This window comes from Bombus vosnesenskii, unplaced genomic scaffold (assembly GCF_011952255.1).
Source record: "Bombus vosnesenskii isolate JDL3184/JDL3185 unplaced genomic scaffold, Bvos_JDL3184-5_v1.1 scf7180000013328, whole genome shotgun sequence".
Lineage (NCBI taxonomy): Eukaryota > Metazoa > Arthropoda > Insecta > Hymenoptera > Apidae > Bombus > Bombus vosnesenskii.
In genome coordinates, this window is record NW_022882969.1 from 217,597 (window position 1) to 235,857 (window position 18,261).

General features: G+C 40.9%; 1 protein-coding gene across 9 annotated transcripts in view; it reads left to right on the forward strand.

The window, feature by feature from the left end:
• The window catches only part of LOC117235853 (pleckstrin homology domain-containing family G member 5-like), an 82,979-nt gene that overhangs the window by 7,115 nt on the left and 57,603 nt on the right, over positions 1 to 18,261 (forward strand). For all 9 annotated transcript variants that reach the window (XM_033498282.1, XM_033498281.1, XM_033498283.1 and 6 more), the window contains one exon: positions 2,050 to 2,155. In XM_033498282.1, coding sequence (XP_033354173.1) covers positions 2,050 to 2,155 — 106 coding nt within the window. The remainder of the gene's footprint in view (positions 1 to 2,049; positions 2,156 to 18,261) is intronic.

Consider the following 18,261-nt stretch of genomic DNA (forward strand, 5'->3'; position numbering starts at 1 on the left):
ACCATTAATTCCAAAGGAGACGCTTTTACCGATAAGAAACAGGGATAGCTTTGAAGCCACTTCCTGCCGATCGATGGCACGACGAAAAAGAAACCTTAAATCAATCCAGCGACGTATCAACGCCAAGAGTGAGACGATCTTGTCTAACATCTTGTAACATCTAAGAATTGTTTCGAAAGTAGGAGAACTCCTAGAAAAGAAACCTAACAAGCCTCTGTGATGTATCTTCAGCCAGCACCGATACTCGTTGCTCCTTTCCACTGGGCTTTGTTTCAAGATACATGACTTTCTTCTATTCTCCTACTTCTCCTCCCCGCCGCCAGCGAACGAAAAAGTCATTCGTTACCACTTCGAATCACCTTGTACTACAAAAGCATAAGTTTACGTGCCACGTACGTAATTGGTTCGACCCAGTTGCTAACAATCCCGAGAAGTACCCGGGCCGCACTAGCCCTGAGCAATTCCGGTTATTCTTTCTCGTGGATGGAAACGAAAGGAATGCGGTACACGATGAGATCCCTCTCTTTTACCCTTCCTCTTCCTCTTCCTCTTCCTCTCCCTCTTTTTCTCTATTTTTTTCCCCTAAAAACAACTAGGTTAAGAACAATGAATTTCAACGGAGATGCGATAAAACATTTTGCAGGTTTTCATCTCTATCTTCAAGAAAGAAAGAGGAAAAAGGGACAGAACCAAAGGAAGGATTTCGATATTAAATGTATTAATGCACAAAGACAGATAGCGAGGTCAGAGATCATAACTGCTCTGATAGATCCTCGAGGGAGTCAAAGGTCTCGGTACATGACAGGAAGCCAGAACAACATGCCACTTCGTTTCTTCTGTCTCAGGACAGAAGAATGATACGGGTCTGACTGGTGGTGTACTCTTGGCATACGTGAGATCCGACTATAGTTAATTTTCCTTGAAAGGATACGGAAGGAAGTGCATGCGGAAGGAAACGTTCTCCCAATCTCGGTAATGCCTACGCAGCGGCCCATACAGGAACGCACACATAGCCATCAAAGGTTCGAGCTCAGCGGGAATAGAACACGGGGCAAGGCAGAGAGGTTTTAATCAGTGCTGGACTGTTTCGAGGAGAGTATAGTAAAGGGAATATACGAGGAGCAAATCTTAACGCGAGTTTCTGAAATTCGCAGCGAACGCATCGACGAACGAACAGAAAGGATACACATGATGAAAAAGATACAGAGTCTTCTGTTTCGCCTAGCTCGGCGGCATTTATCTCACGGCAAGATTAAAACACTCAGAGAAGGTTAAATAGAAAGTATCTGTGAGATCATTTTCTTGGAGCTGCGTGTAGCCGAGGAACCTGTCTTTATTTGCATTCCTTTCTCTCACGATGTTCGGTTCGATCGCAACGAGATTAAAATTAATTGCCGAGCTTCATGAACGAAAGATAACAGAGTTCGCTTTTTTTCATTCTTTCCTCTCTTTTTTTTTCTAATTCTATGGAAGAAGGTATATAGAGTGAGCGACTCCACGCGCGTCCTTTTTCCCTTTCATTTCAACGGGTTGATCGATATGAAATCAATCTTTATCGACGCGCGTAGCACCGGCCTGTTACACTAGGAACTGCGGTGAAAATCTTGCGCTGGAATTTGCAAAATTCCCCCGGAATCGAGAGCGATATAATACAAGACGAGCCGGCCATTAATCACACGCGAAGTTCATCAGCGAACACGTGACAATATCGAAAACCATTTCATTTTCAATTTATCCGCCGTCATCCATTATACAGCGTGTGGATGATTCTTAAAACGAAAAATCGCTTTCAATTGAAATGATGAATTGCACGGATCCTCGCTGTGATGAATTACCGTGGAAAGTTCCTTAATGAGGGAACAAAAATAAAATTTCTTTCAGTGGTTAATTAAAGCGATCTGCAAATTGTTCCCGGATGACGACTCCTTTGTTCTTCATCCATTGTAATCCAATCTGTCGTACAAAACAAAATAGGAACGTGATTTATTTTCAGCAAATCGATACACTCGCTGAAGGGTGTATATTTAACCAGTCAACTTTTTGTTTCAGCCTTAAAAAGGAGCAACAGGTCAGACGCGAATGGAGGAGCCTGAAAACAACTGGCCGAAATTTGTCTCTCCTAGATGTCGACCAATCTCCCGTGCAGCTTCATTCGGTAAGTGTCCAACAAACAGTTTAATTAGTTTAACGCTTTCTCAAACTCGCCTGAGCTTGTATTTAGTTTTACTCGCTTTATCCCCTGAATCGGACCGTATGTTATCGCACCGTCAGAGTAGGTTTCTAAACTATTAATCACACGGCTAACAAGGAATTTCTTTTCCTCTAACATCGTGCTGATATGATATGTTCTGTCACAGAATGCTTCGTCATGTTCTAGATGAGATATAATTACTTTCAGCTTTCCAAGCTATTTCATAGTTTCTAAAAGAAAAAGTTCAATTTGAAAACCATATCATTACGTTGTAATACTGTTTTCTTGAAAATGTTATTCTATACTTTTCACTTAGTTTCGCATGTGAATAATAATATTCCGCTGATTATCTATTTGTATCCAGTCGACGATCAGCCAAGTGTATATATTATACCAAAATGTTCAAATCCGATTTTATCGAAAACGAAGCGCCACACGAACAAATTTCATTCTACACTTTTTATTTACTTATTCACGCAGAATCAGCCAGTTATCGAGCGTGCCAGTTATCGATTGCTAGCACAAACTGTATAAAGTGAATTCGAAGCTGAAATGGAAAATAAAATTAACGCGTGACGAACAGCACCAAACATCGTTCAAAGTAGACATCTCATGTCCAATTAAAGCTACTGGGAAAGTTGATAACCGGCGTAGTTTAACAACGATACAAACGAGTGCATAAACTTCGTTACGGTGTTCGGTATCTTCGTTAATTAATTGCGGAATAATCGCAGAGAGTGTTGCATAACTGTGCAATGCTATAGCACTCACCCCGTAATCTTCTCATACAGAAGAAGATCTTTCTAAGGATATTCGATGGCGGAACTTTCTCCATAATTAATACTCAAAGGATTTTCGCGTCGATCCCCGGACACGATACGCGGAGGAGGAGATCGGCTTTGAAACGTTTGCGGTAGATTTCTACAAGGTCCTCCTATGCTTTTGACTGGCGCAGCTCGTCTACTCGGCGAACAATCCCCGTTTTCGTGCGGAAAGAACTACAAAAAAGTCTCTGCCAGAGGCATCGGCTCTCTGTGCACCGCCTTTGAGATTCAGCCAAAGATACGTCTTTCTCCAACACGCCCATCTTTCTATTAAGCGATCCTGAATCGACGCTGGCTGCTTATTATTCGCGATAATTGAGATTCGACGTGGTTGTTCGCGATCGTCAAAAGTGAGACCTGACAAAAGGGAAAGAGCATTCGCATAGATGTCACTCGGGATTCCCTTTGAGCTTGTTTCAGAACGTTACGAAATATGAAGCAAAGTATTCTTCGCGGCATTGATAATGCCTCCACGTGCTTCCTTTTCAACGTTTATCACCACAAAACGTAAAGGACATGGCGTAACTCTTTGATACTGCGGTTTCCGTTTCGTGCACGTGACACTTTACAATAGAAAACGTCCAAACGATGACGTTTGTTTGCACGGCCACAGAGGCTTCCGAGAATATGAGATACTCTAATCTCCGTCATCTTCATCCACGTTCTACTAAACGATACTTAGGTTTCCAAGAATAAGGCGCGAATATTCCCCGCGGTATCTCAGCGAAACTGAAACTGAAATCTGCGTGTAATAGCCTCTTTTGCCGACCGGGGAAATTAATCACGCTCTTAATTAGAGGAAAATGGACGTAGTAACTGATAAAGCTGCCAAAGCGAGAGCAATTATTCCCACCTTCGTACGTTTACGATCCTTGAAAAAAAAAAAAAATGAGCTTCGCGAATATTCCAGGAAGGAAAAACGGTAAAGATGCATCTGAAAGTGCGAGTCGAAGAACATCGAATCTGATATGTCCGCCAAGGACGAAGACGTCGGTCTCGAATTTGATTCGCGATACGAATCGTACGACACTGGTTTATTGTTTCGAAATGCGATCGTGTCGATCCTCTCGTACTCGCTCCTTCGCTCTAAAATCCATAGCAATCGTGTCGATTTTGTCACTCTTTGAATGATGCTTCACAGGGTCGTTAAATTCGTCGAAACACGATTGCATGAAAAGCTCGTCTTCCGTTCTTTCCTCTCATCTCTTTCGCCTCTTCTTTTTTCGGGTCGAACGAGTAAGGAGCAGATAGGACCTGGACAATGAGGAACACGAATCGATGATGGAATTAATGGGCGTTCTCCTTTAATACGAAACTCTCGTCTCCGTTTCATCTGGCGCCTCTTGTTCACGAATTTCTGACAGCTTCCCACGACCGATCCGAAGCAGAGAAACGTTGCGCTACATTGTCACGTCATGATTTCTCTCCTTCTTTCTCTTTCTCTTTCTCTCTGTTTCTCGGTCCTTATCCTTTGTCCTCGCTTTCCTTTTCTCCTGTGTTTCGCTTTCTTCGTCTCTTTTTATCTCGTCCCATTCTTGCCTGCTTCATTCGCACTCATTCCACTGATTTCATTTGCCCAGCAGGACGATTCAATCTGCTCACCGTTCTGTATTACTTATCGCGGTTCTCGATTCCCGTTGAATCGAACGGCGTCCTCGCGTCGACGAGGCGACCGTCGATCATGGGCGATGCAACGCAACGTTTCGCCTCGTTGTCCACGAATCGAGAAAAAAATCTCCAGCGTTTCACGTTGCCACGGCGGCGTCGATTTAGCGCGAAATTTTTAATCAACCGCAGTGTGGTACGCGACTTTCAACGGAGATTCATACGATCGATCCGTTCGACGAGGAAAGAACGCAAAGAGTAGCTGTTCCGGCGCGAATTATAGCGCGGCAAATTCACAGCTGCGAGTTTCCGTTAAATCTCGGTGAAGTTGTTGCCAGGAGCACTCGTATCGAAGGACATAAATTAAAATGAATTCACATGGAATTGGTTACACCTCGTTTCACGATTGTGGCTTTAGAAGAAAGAGAATGAAAAGGAACGTTGGCGACCAATGTAGGTCAGCAAATGCGCTGCAGGCTCGGGTATTTTTTATTTATTAAAGCCTAGAAAATTGGATTGACTTTAAGTCGGTTTCTTCATTAGGATTAGCCTGTGTATCGTGCAGGACGGAAATTAATAAAATCAAAGTAACTGTTGCTGGCCCTCCGCCTGGAAGTTTTAATGAACGGTTAATTCACTCGGCGCCCATCGGTGATTTTTTCAAGCGGCTCGAGCTTTTAATTAAAAAATTCGCCCGAAATCCGACCCGATGACCAGTCGAAGTTTAACGAAGTTGTATTCCCGTATCTTGATGAAATAAGTTTTCAGCGCGAGCTATCTGCCGGTGATACGAATACGAGAAAAGGGAGGAAAAAAAGATCCGACGAAGATACCGGCGAAAGTTTTAACGAACGATGATTTTTTCTCTGGACTGTACACGGCATTCGAAAGGATATCGCGGTGCCTGAACTTTGGTGTGATATCGAGATCAATCGATATTCCAGTGGCGATGCACGTTTATGATTTTTCCGAATAATTCAGTATGGAGGTTCGATTGACCCCGCAACATCTCCGGCTCGCAATCGATCGCAGCCGCATAACTCTTTTCCGCGATGTTCCATCAGACTTATGGTTGCACGTGGCTGATATCGATCCTAGGAAAAACGGTGCAAATAATGAAACGTCAAATGCAATACGATTGCTCGTTGAAAGAACGAGAGAAAAAGACCGTCATGAAATAACTTAGTTCATCCAGGTGTTTTTGTCATTTTTACCGTATGTATTTTCATTGCTTTCCGTGTAAACAGTTGATATTCGTAAACAGTTTCATCAGGTTTCACGCATTAGCTTCCATGTTTGATAATTTGGAAATTTAAGAGCGTTTCGGTTATTATGCAAAGATACCGCGAATAAACTATTCGTGTAAATAGACTGATATCAATTTTGGTCAATTACGTAGAATAACGATATGGTAAATATAGTATTCTCTTGCGTGCATTGTAATATTACGTACGATGTAATAATAGAATATATCTAGGGTTCCGGTTTAATATGATGCACACAATGGCTTGTTTTAATCTATGCACGGGTATACGTCAGGAGAATTAAAAAAAGGAACGATCTTTCCTGAATAACACGTGATATTTAAATATCTCAATTTTCAGCTTTCATCGTATAAAAACTTTGGTGCGGCCATTTTTTCTCACTAACCTTGGAATGCCCTTTTCGCCATCCACGCTATCGATTTTTTGCGCGCGAAATTCTGCTGACCTCCTCTAACCCGCATCTGCCAAATTTTTTTCATATAATCTTCCTTCCTGTCGTGTATTTACTATTTCCGTATATTTTATACATGCCGGTGTGAAAGTAAAGCGACGATAAGTTTCGATGTTTAAACAACAAGTTATCTATTTAGGTTATTTATTTAGGAGAATTTCTACAAAAGATGGATATTTTAGACTCGTGAAAAATTCAACAGAGGTACGTACGAAGAACGTTCCAAAAAAATACGCAAGGAATCATCGTATGTTAGGAATTTTACGTCACCGATGAATGTCTATGAGTCATATTTACCTCTAAACACCTGCCCAAACTTCAAATACTCTCATGTAGATACGTCTTACCCAGCAAGACATTTTAATGTACGAATTGCATTGAAAGAAATCGTAAAAGTAGAAACTATAATGCCTCCGTTCCAGGAATTCTTCTGATACTGACAATTTCTACAAATTTGAAACGATGGAACCAGATATAGTCATCGAAAATACAAACTACGCCGAATTGGAATATCGCGCAACACCAATCGAACATTATTCGACATTGAAATAATTCATTTTAATGGCATGATCGAACAAAATTGTCTCTAGCTTGGAATGACGATTCACTAAACGACGATTCCTAAAGCTGAAGGAAAGATCGCATGGCGTAGAAGAACGCAAAGAATTCAAATACTTCCAGTGAACTTCAAAATGTTTGGTCGTGGTACTTTTGCCTGGTCTTGTACAATATCCGGTACAAAAATCCTAAACACTACGTGCAGTACTTCGAGCGAACACTTATCCGCTGTGTGGCTGGTCCCTGAAGCGAAGCAAAGTATCGTGGTATCGCGCGTAATTAAATGTCCCGGGTTCCCCGGAGTGTCCCGTCGGGTAAGCGCATTAAAGCGTGGCCCGGGCCGTGCCACCTTCTTCCATTTCTCTGTGTTTTCGAAAACTGCCTCGTTCCACAGGGTGGTCGCGTTAAGTGAGAAAGATGAGGGCGGGAAGGAAAGTAAGATCTATAGGTCGGGAGGGAAGTCCAATCGCTCTGGAGCGGCAAACGGGGAATGAGATGTGCCGCGAAAAGGGGGTAGAATACGTTGCGTTTTTCCCTACACGTTTTTCTCTTATTTCCTGGTTGATTTCTTTAGTTCCTATCGCGGAAACCGAGAATCGAACAGTGGTATGCACTCATGTTTCCCGCTGGCTTTCCCCTCAAACCTTCAACACTTTTTCTAATTCGCGCCTTTTCAGCCGCGATGCTTTCACGTTACCTTTGCGTCACCAGGCTTCCAGTGTACAGGGTATCCCGGCAATAAACCTATAGTCGGGAAGAAAGCAGTTAGTAGAAAATGTAGAATAAAGTTTTTCCAAGCGACGACCCGTTTTCGGGGAGATTCAGTTGAGAAATTTGGTTAAGTAATCTTGAAATTCGTTAATTAAGGATTAGAGATAGGCGCGAGTGCGACAAGAGGTTACGCTAGGTGCGAAAATAAATGGAAACTGTAGAATAAATTTCGTTCACAAGACGTTCCATCGCTGAGAAGAGAGTAAAATTTGAAAATTTCTCGTGTGGGTGTATGTAAGTCAATTCTTGGTTGAACATGTTCGAACTTTACGATAGTTGAAACTATTTTCTTGTGAAAGAAGTCTTAAACAGGAAAACAATTTTTCCAACTCGTTTTCTTAAAAAGCGAGGCGCCTGGTGAAAAACTTGCGTTCCATATTTTCGATTTATTTCTCCACGTAGAACCACCCCCTTGTCGATTGTATCACGATTATTGGATACACCTGTATATTCACGTGTGTTTGTAATGCCTTTTCGTTTCCCTTGCGAAAATGGTTTCGTGAAAGCTCTCCCTGCCTGATGCGTTTAAATTATCGCGATAGCAAGGGTGGATGAATCTAAAATAAGACAACTACGATGTGGTGGAATTTTTTGGAAAATCGTTGCTCGACTGAGATTCCAGCGCACGGATTAACAGATTTTCCCTGGCAAGAAGTTTCTTCAAACTTGACGTTTAATGAATGAGATATGAAGAGCTCGTGATCGTTACTTTGCATTGCAGATTAAGTATCGATCATCGGACTATCAGATTCATCGGACAATCATTCCTCTATGATCTTGAAACGGTATAATGTTAACGATAATATGTACGAAAACCGTGGCGCGTTATGCATTAGTATGTCTGAAAAAGTAGAAAGTAACAAATTGTATTTTTTGTTGTTTCGTGAAGGATGTGATCCTTATGCATGAAGACGTCACAATTAGGTAAAATAAGAAAAAGGCTCGTACTCTTTAGAAAAATGCTGGCTGGAAGCGTCTTAATTAAAGGGACCTCGATTAAAATAGAGCGTCTAACAATTAACATAACTTATCCCAACCAGCATTCGTACATATATACACAAGCGAATCTTCTCATCCGAAACCTGTTTTCAAAAAAAAAGAAGATGCCCGCCGTGATATTCCGTTAGGTGGCTGTATATGAAATTTCGCTTCTCTGGAAGATGAGTTTTAGCGTTGATGGGCCAATATTATTAAGATCTATTAAATTAATTTGTTCTAAAATCTTGACCTACTTTGTTTTACTACAGTTATTAATCACGTTAAAGAAACAAGAATTTGCTATAAATTACGCATATAAAGTGTTAACAAGATTTATAGTAAAAATATGAAAGACCTAAATCTCTTAAAAAAATATTCATATTAAAAAGGCTGCTCTGTCCAAGAATATTGATATCAGAAGCATTGGTTACAATATTTTATATTCGATTCTATATTCCACATGCGCGTTCCTTTCTCACGAAATATCACGAATTTGCCATCTATCGCTGAAAAGCTTGCATCTTCCAATGGAATAAGTTATTCCTCTCTCAACTACTAACGCTAACTAATACTAACCGTACTATATAGAAGTACATTACCTTTTGATCATTAAATAACGTTAGAACCAGAAAACCAGCGAGACTATACTTGTCACATTTTTCTCCTGTAATCTTCATATGCACCAAACGCATGTACGCTCGTTCAAATTCTCTGAAAGTTTCAACGCGCGATAAAGATTGAAAAGAAAACGATTTCGACGAAGCTCGGACTATTTTGCTTCCAGCTTCTCGCCCCTTAAAAAACAGTCGCTCGACGAGCAGAAAGATCGTCCTGTACGACCTCTCCTCCTCACGCAGGCAATTTCTACGTTTCTCCGTTCGCTTGTGTCAAACCTCGAAGAAGAGGGAAAGAAAAGTTGTGAAGACGAAGAAGAAGCTACGTAAGCGAGGGGCGAAGAGCAGTGGGAAGCGTGACAAGGGTGGGAGCGAGCGTAGGGATGGAGGTGGCGTTCGATGTCCGCGCAGTTTCGAGCCATCCCCGTCCGGAGAGAATCGGTATGGGGGTGGGTCGAGTTCGAAATGACGGAGAACGGATTTTCCGTCTAGTAGAACGCGCGACCTCAGCCCGGTAAGATCGACGCCGCCCTCGCCCCCGAGACAACACGAGACGCGGTGAAACAAACCGACGAACAAACGCGACCACGATTCCGCTTAGAGCTGGAACGCTGCCGACACCCTTCGCCAGCGTTGTATCCTTATTTTTGGGCTATCGAAGGTGCAGAGTAACATTCTCTCTGTTCCGAATCTTGGCAAATATAATAAACAGGGTTCGATGGTCAGGAAGAAGAATTGAGATTGTAAAGTAATAAAAGAAAGCAGAAGATCGTCGTATGAATAGAGAAAAAGGTATCAATTGATCAGAGATCATTGAAATTTAGAGAGAGACACTGCGATTGTATATTTGATTTTCGCGATCGCCACGCTGGAAATGAACAGGATCGCCTCGTGCGCGAACACTGACGGAGGTTGATTCGTAATCGAGGCAGAGGCAGGATCAAAAGAAATAGCTCGGTGTCCCGAGATGAGAAGGAAACGTATGAAAAGATTCGAAGAAACGCGCGCAACCAGAACACGTAGGATGTCGGACTGATTGGCCATAGGGGAAGAGAGAAGGGACCGGAAGTGTGACGCAAAGTCTCAAGAGAAGGGCCGCTTGTACTCGCTGCTGGACGGAAATCTCGATCGTAACTGAGAGACCGACACACGGTATCGGTTTTATGTTGGAGATCGCGCCACGTTTCCGTAACGGCGTCGTCGATGAGATTCGAAGGTAACGTTGCTGCATTTTGCCTGTACCGATACGTAGGAATTTAACCACGGAAAATCGAGTCTCTCGTAGAGAACGCTACCGAAATGTACTATATGCGACGCGCGTACGTCGAGCTTATCCTTTTTTAAGAACGCTATAGCGAGTTTAAGCGCACCGTTTAATAAAGTAAACGGGCAAGCAATTGCACAGGAAAGCTTTCTTTCCTTTCTGTCGTATTGTATTTCACAACATCTAGAATAAAATCACGACTGCTACACGATACTGATTCTCGTTTTAACTTTTCCATTTTTGTTTGAGGAAAATAATGAATTATTTTCATTTCGCAATGCAATAGATAGGGGTATCGGAGAGAATATAAAAGAGTATCGAGCAAGCTACGTTTTGTAATTTCCGTTAGAGCATTTTATTTCCCAAACTCGATCGAACCTTCCTCTTATCACGATTTTATGTATAGGAATCAGACGTCCCCAATGCTCCACTAGAATCCATCGTTCCCCATCGGAGATCGGTAGAACGCGATTTCTATAGCGTCGAACGATGGTCAGCCGTTTGCTTGAAAAATGTCTACGATATTTGCGGAAATAAAACCTTTAGCCGAATCGCTAGTAGTCGGTTATCAGACGACAAACAGCTCTGTTTTTCGCCAGGCTACGGAAACGTTCTGTTGTATACATATACATACGAGAATTTAAAGTTGTAGAAAAGTTCTCGGGGAATCTGTACTCGATACGTTAACTTTCGTCTTTTCTCTTCGGCGATTAAAAAGAAATTTCTTTGCGGGCGTTGCCGGGACGAGTATAGGAAATTTAATCGAAAATCCATATGGAAATTCGCTTCGAACGTTGAAGCCGCGAACGAAACTACGAGTAAACGGGAATCGTAATTGAAAAATTTCTCGTCTACTTATTCGCGGATTTACACAACACGGTAAACAGGCGGGGGATGTCCAGAAGAAATCACATTAACACTCCAGCTAGAATTACAGGATTCGTCTGGTAAACATTTGTCTTGCAAATTACCTTGTTGATGATTCAAATTCAATTCATAAGTTCTAACTAACCTCGTTTCGTCGAAATCGTAAACTCGTCAAAGTACTTGTATGCATTAGCGGGCCACGCTGAAACCGTCCGCGGAACAACGAATCCGCGAAAAGCGGAAAGTTGCCTCAGGACAAAATGAGAAACCTCGATCTAATCGACTTACAAGCGATTTACTTTTGCGATCTATGAATAATTTCACGATAAAGTAACAAGTTAGTCCACGATGTAGATAAAACTTGGGAATTCTGTGAAAATGAAGAAAGTAATTACATTTTTAATTAAATTAATTACATTAGCTTTGCAACCTCGGCAAGGTCGAACCTTTCTCCCGACCTAATCGCATAATCGATCGCGGAGATGGAGTTCGATAGAAACCTTGAATCTTATCTGGGACTCAAGGAAGATATAATTACTTTGAATTCATCGAACACAATTTTATAGATTGATTGTTGAACTGGTAGGGTGATTTTTATTCTTTTAATTGAATAGGTCTCGATTTCATCGCGTTTGAGCGAACGCTAAGAGCCTTGAATCATTACGGAGAATTATTAAGTCGATCTACGTCTGACGTCGGTTCCTCGAAGATCGGAGACATTCTATTCCACGCAGATAATTTTTTAACGTGTAAGATATATTGAAAGAAATTATAAATGAAGAAACTATGATACCTCCTGAATTCTAAGAATTTTTTTAATTCCGAGACGGACAATTCTCCTTGACTGGAAATAATGAAACCAATTAACCATTGAGAAAATGTAACGAATGCCAGCTACGTTCAACTAAAATATAATTTGATAAAACAATAATTCATCAATGCAATATGCATCAACCTAATACTAATGAAACGTACATACTTGTTAATTTTAATGTCAAGATCAAACAAAATTTTCATCGGCAAAGAAAGAATAATGGTTCACAGATCATGAAGCTGGAAGTAATCGCAAGATGGAAAAACGATTCGCGAAAATCGCATGCAGCTGCGTTATCCGGACAATTAAACACGCGCCGAGGAAAACGAAACGAACGTACACCACGTGCATCGCGGTTCCGCGTTGTGCATAAAGCGGCATTTACAAAGGAACTGGAAAAGAAGGTTCGTGCATACATTAGCAGCCCATTACAGCGATACACCGCTTCGATCGAACCGTGCTATTGACCACGGGACTTGAAAAGCCGTTGTCCATTCGTTCTATCGTTCGATCGGCCGAATGCACAATTCGACAACCGTTTTGTGCCATATCAATTTTCGACGAATCGTTCGCGCCACTCCTTGCGAAGCTCTCGTTTCATCGGTAGCCCGCTGTCTACTATCCGACTAATCGATAACGTCGGTGACACTGTCATTTTCTCGTTTTTTCGTGACACGACCACCGCTCTCTACGAAGAAAAGCGTCGCCGGATGTGTGTTCGCTCACAGAGATACGAGATACGAGGCCGGTTCTGGCGTTTGTTTCGAAACGCGCGGAATGTAATCCCAGATGCAGCTTTTTTAGATTGAACGAAATACCGTCGCGATCGATGGGATCGCGACATCCCGCGAAACCAAGCCACCAGAAGCTCTGCCGTCCGACGAAGGATCACCACTCGGTGGAACGCTGTTTTTTCAGTTGTGTAATCTCCTCGCGAATAGATATTTTGTTTGAAGCTTTAGGTAATTCCAGAGAGACGCCGAAAATTTGCAAATACAATAGTTACGGTTTTGTTTTTATCGCTGGAATTTTGTTGGATGACCGGTAGTAATTGAAATTCCTTCTCACACCGCTGTTCAACACGAATCGAAGTATGATGCGTTCGCAAGCGTTTCAGTATCGCGTGAAAATTCGTTTGAACACACGAACGTCTCGAGCGATCTAAAATATCTTTAAATAAATCCGAAGGCTAATAATTTCGCAAATTTTGCGAAATATCTCGATCCAGACCGATAATTATTGACATGCAACCATAATTACACGCCGGATGTGGTAACTTTGCTAATTATCACAGGTTACAGATTATTAAACGAAATTGAAATTGGAGCAACTCGTTTAATAGTTACCGATTCTGATGGATTTCCCAATGGTGCGCATTAACGAGCCAAACGTGGTAAGACGACATCATTGATTGGGAACTTTTTTCGGATCCATCGAGATGAATAATTATCTAACTAGCTTAATTGGACAGTAACAATATATTTTATTATTCGCCATATGTCAAGGTTTGTCGATTAAGAAAATAGACTCTACGAAGTTTGATAATTACAAACTTCAATTTCATCGGTATACATCAGCTGTGAAAAATTAATTTAATCTCGTCATAATGTTCTATATACGTTGTAAAGAATAAAATAACGTTGTAGTTACATTATATTTTATCATACGCTTGAACGATGATGTACGTCGTTAATCAACCATCTTTGTAAAAGTACTAAAGTACTAAAACACGAAGACAATAAAGGTCAACTTCAAATTACAACAAGAATTACAAGTGTTAATGGAATTCTTGAGTTTCACAACAATGCCGACGATCGTTAAACAGAATTAACAAGAATAATCAGCCGAGTCCAAGAGCAACTGCTAATTAATAAAATAAAGGTAGGAACGCGCGTCGCAGAATGAAACCGGAGGAACGGATTTCCTCGTACACACATTTTCTAGAAACTTCGTTTTCGCTGTTCACGGAATCCTCATCACTTAACCAGACGTTGCATGGAACGATTTACGAAAATTCAGCATTTTCACCATGCAGCAGTTTAATAACAATTCGTTCTCCCACCGTAAGGATCGCGTTAGCAGAAACTGATCGCAGTTACGATCCGTCAATTTCCCCGGTAATGGTCTAGTTTCGTTGTTGTACGACGCAAACTTTCAACCAGCCTGCTTCTTCCACAAAATATTTTAATATTTTATCGCGATCCCGTCACTGATGTCGCGTTTTCACACTATCGTGTTATTCTCGTGTCGTTCCATTCGTACGAATCATCGTGGCATCAAGAGCGTACGATCGATTTGTCATTTTTTATTTAGAAACGATACTTAACGAAGATGGAATGGAATTAAAGACTAAGAGAAAAATTAAGGAGGACGATCATAACATGACATAATCGAAACTAAAGATAATCAAAATAAAATATGTGCCTTTTCTCTATTGATTTTTCAAAATAATTGTTAAATTTGCGAACTTTCGTAGAAGTCGACGGTATAATATTAATATTTTAATATTTTCGATACTGTAATATTACGATCAGTATCATTTCTCAAATTTTAAAGGAGATGAAATAAGTCATACTCGTGTAGTTTCAAAGATGAATATATAGACGAGTAATATGGAATTGATCGAGGTAGTGGTGAATCATAAAACCGTTTTTCTATAAAAGATGAGAAGTGTGACTTATCATGTCTTACCCCTGTAGTCTTCGCTTTAATTCCCATTTCGGGTAATAGAGGATTCTGAAGGATTTAGGATGAGATCGATCCGATAATAGAAAAATAATTCTGATAATAGCTCGCCAGTGACGGGTACGTTTTTACGGTATTCCCACTAGCGATGGTGATTCAGTTTCTCGATGATAAAATGTGCGAGTAATTAGCGGTTTTTGTAAGATAGGAGAAATCGCGGGATGCATCGATGAAACTCTGAAAAGCGTGGCGAAAGATGAATATTTAATGCGATTTCCTTTGCCGTAATAATGAAGCGAACGGTTTAATTGTAATCCGGATGACGAAGAAAATTAAGCTCCAACGTTTTATTCTCGACGCCTTATTTTTAGTGTAGACAGTCGAGCCGCAAACAGATTTTAACATAATCCCGGAGATACGTTATTCCGCCTGGGTTTGAGAATTATTTGTTCAGCAGGCTTCACGGAACAATTTCCATCGCGAACTCGTTTCCATGTTCTGACAGATTGGAGTTAAACTTATACAGCCTGTTAACGCTTTTGTGATTGCATTGGGAACGTTCGTGGAACTATTCTTGTCATCTTTTTATCGATACCTCCGAGTAATCAATTTGCTCCTGCAGACAAAGATAAAACGTGCACGATAAGAGAAACCGAGGAAACAGAGATCAGTAGAAACTAGTTTAAAGGTGAAATAAGGAAGAACGCGCGAACGAGGTAATGAGCTTTTCCTAAATTCCACGAAAAATATCGGCTACCGTCTTCCGAGATTCGTAATCAGGATAAAGACCAACGCGTGTTTCCTGAAATTTTACTTGCTAACTTTCATCTGCATATGCATTCGAATTTAAAAGTCTCGCCAAAAATTAGTTCTTGCTTTATCCCTTAATTAGAAACGTCTTTAGTTAAAACGATAGTAGTAATAATTAAAATATATTACTTTCAGTCTTTATGCAAATACACCACAGTGCTTATAAAGAGAAAATAAGTGGCTTTCATAGAACGATTTTAAGATTCAATACGTTGTCGATCGATTTCACATGAAAACTACTCTTCCATTTGATTTTCGAGTAAAATATATCTTCGTCGTCCTCTTAAATATTAATAACACCTAGAAAAGTAGATTGTTGCGACGAAGATGTTGGGTATTCGAGTGACGAGTAAACTCGCTTTCCTTGGATAACGGGATAGGAGGAAAACGCAGGTTCATCTTCGCTACCACGTAAACGAGCAATAATTCAAAGCTTCGCGTTTCGAATTGAGAATCCTTCATCCCCTAAAAGTTCTTCATATTTTATCACTCTGTATCATCTGACATAGTTACAGTGGATTCCAAAGGTGTATATATTTCCCGGCTTTTCTTGGTCACAAATTAAATGTTTTCTCACCGGGAAAGTGTACGTTCCTTCGCTTATTTTCCTGTTGCAGGGGAGAATTGAAAGCAGTAACACGCCAGCTGCTTTTCCTCATAAATAATACCCACGACGCGTAGCCCAACACCCCTTTACTGGCAACCGGATGTAAAGAGGAGCGGAAAAAGGGAAGCACATGCCGCGTGACTTTATTTAAAAGCGCAATACACCTCACCGGCGAGACTTTGAATTTTGACGAATAAATCGCGAGGCTGGCTGCCAAAGAACGAACGCGAGATCGTGCAACCAGTTCGACTATACGCTCTATTCGTATGCATACCTCATTAAAATTCTTCAACGGTGCGATCTTTTTTTATTGACGCGTCGGAACCACCGCGTTCTTCGACTTCCGGCTATTGGTTTTGTTCGCGTCTCGTTCGCCATTTATGATCAATGGAGTAATTCATACGTAATGAATGTGGAAAAGCGAGAACGCGACAGGCAAGTGGGAATTTATGTTTCACGGGGGAACAAAAAGCGAGCCGGTTAATTGTAATTTGAATATTTATGCAAGTTGAAGGGTTCGAGTAAAAATAACGCCGACGACGCTGGGGAACGACATTAAGAAAAACGAAGGCGGGGTTACACGTTTGGGAGTTACTTTACTTTCGAATACGGGCACGAAGCTTTTATTTTAATGAAGATTGTGAAAATTACGGGCATCCGGTGTTTCGTAAATGAATTTCCTTTTTCCTCGTACTTGAAACCGCGTGCATAAATCTTGGAAACAATCACGCCGGGAATTAAAATCGAGACCGCGCGTCGAACTGACTTTTCGCGATTTATCTAGGTTAGCGTTTCGATATTTAATGACGTCGGGATAAAATCCTAACATTAAACGATCGAATGTATCAATGATTTAAAATGAGTCAGCGAAAAAAAAAAAATATTCCTCTGGAGAAATATTTAATCATTTCCAGCCAGTTGAACAAATTTTAATTAACCCCATTCCCTTTCCTTTCGAGTTGTCACGGCTCTGTCAACCGTGCGTGTCTCTAAATTCGGAACGCACCGCGAGTCGTGTTTTATTTTACCAAGCAAAATTAAATAAAGTCACGTAAAATACGATCGGTTTTTACTTGTGTATACAAACCGCGTGCTATGCTATTCAATATTTGGCTGTATTTTTACGCCGATCTAGCTTTACTTGTTTAAATTTCACGAAAAATTTTAATGCTCCTCTGTTATTAAAATCGCTGCTAATTTATTAAAATCATATTCGGATGCTGTTTAAAAATATCCATAAAACATAAATTTCCCGAATGTATTATGCGTGTTGTACGAAACATTAAAAAATTTCATTAGCGCTGTTACGAAACTCGACTATCACGATCGAGCATGAATTTTTCCAAGTAGCTACATTTCCACTAAATATCTTATAACTTCTCATCCACAATACTTCTATCTCATACATTTTACGATCGTAATTGAAAAATTGGAATCTCAGCAGAGATTTCTTTCGTCTACCAACTATTATAACAAATACTCTGGCTATTGGATATCTCGTACATATTTTGAACGTTATGTGCATTCCGTGTATTTTTTTGCATTGTCAAACTTCCCATAAATGCATAAAAGTCTGCGGTCTATTCGTTTCTAACGGAATTTCAAAATATTCTGTATGGAGCATACAGTATGTGCATACAATCTAAATTTTCTTCTTTAAGTATTGAAATACTTTCGCAGAACCGCTATAACTCGAGGCAAGTTGAAACCGCGCAATTTGGATTATCGAGAGCTTGGATAGGGCGGGGTGGCGCTTAGACGTCCGCTGATTCGTTTATTAAAGTCAATATTCCTGGCTCGTCCTTGGATGCACGCGATTATCCCGCGAACGCGTGCAACGGCCAAAGGTTTCTCGAGTGGGATCGGAATTTACCTAGCGAGAAGAAGTTAATTGAGAAATCTTCTTGGTCCTTGCTCCGGAGGAAGGTCTCGTTGCGACGGGTCTAGGGGTGGAATT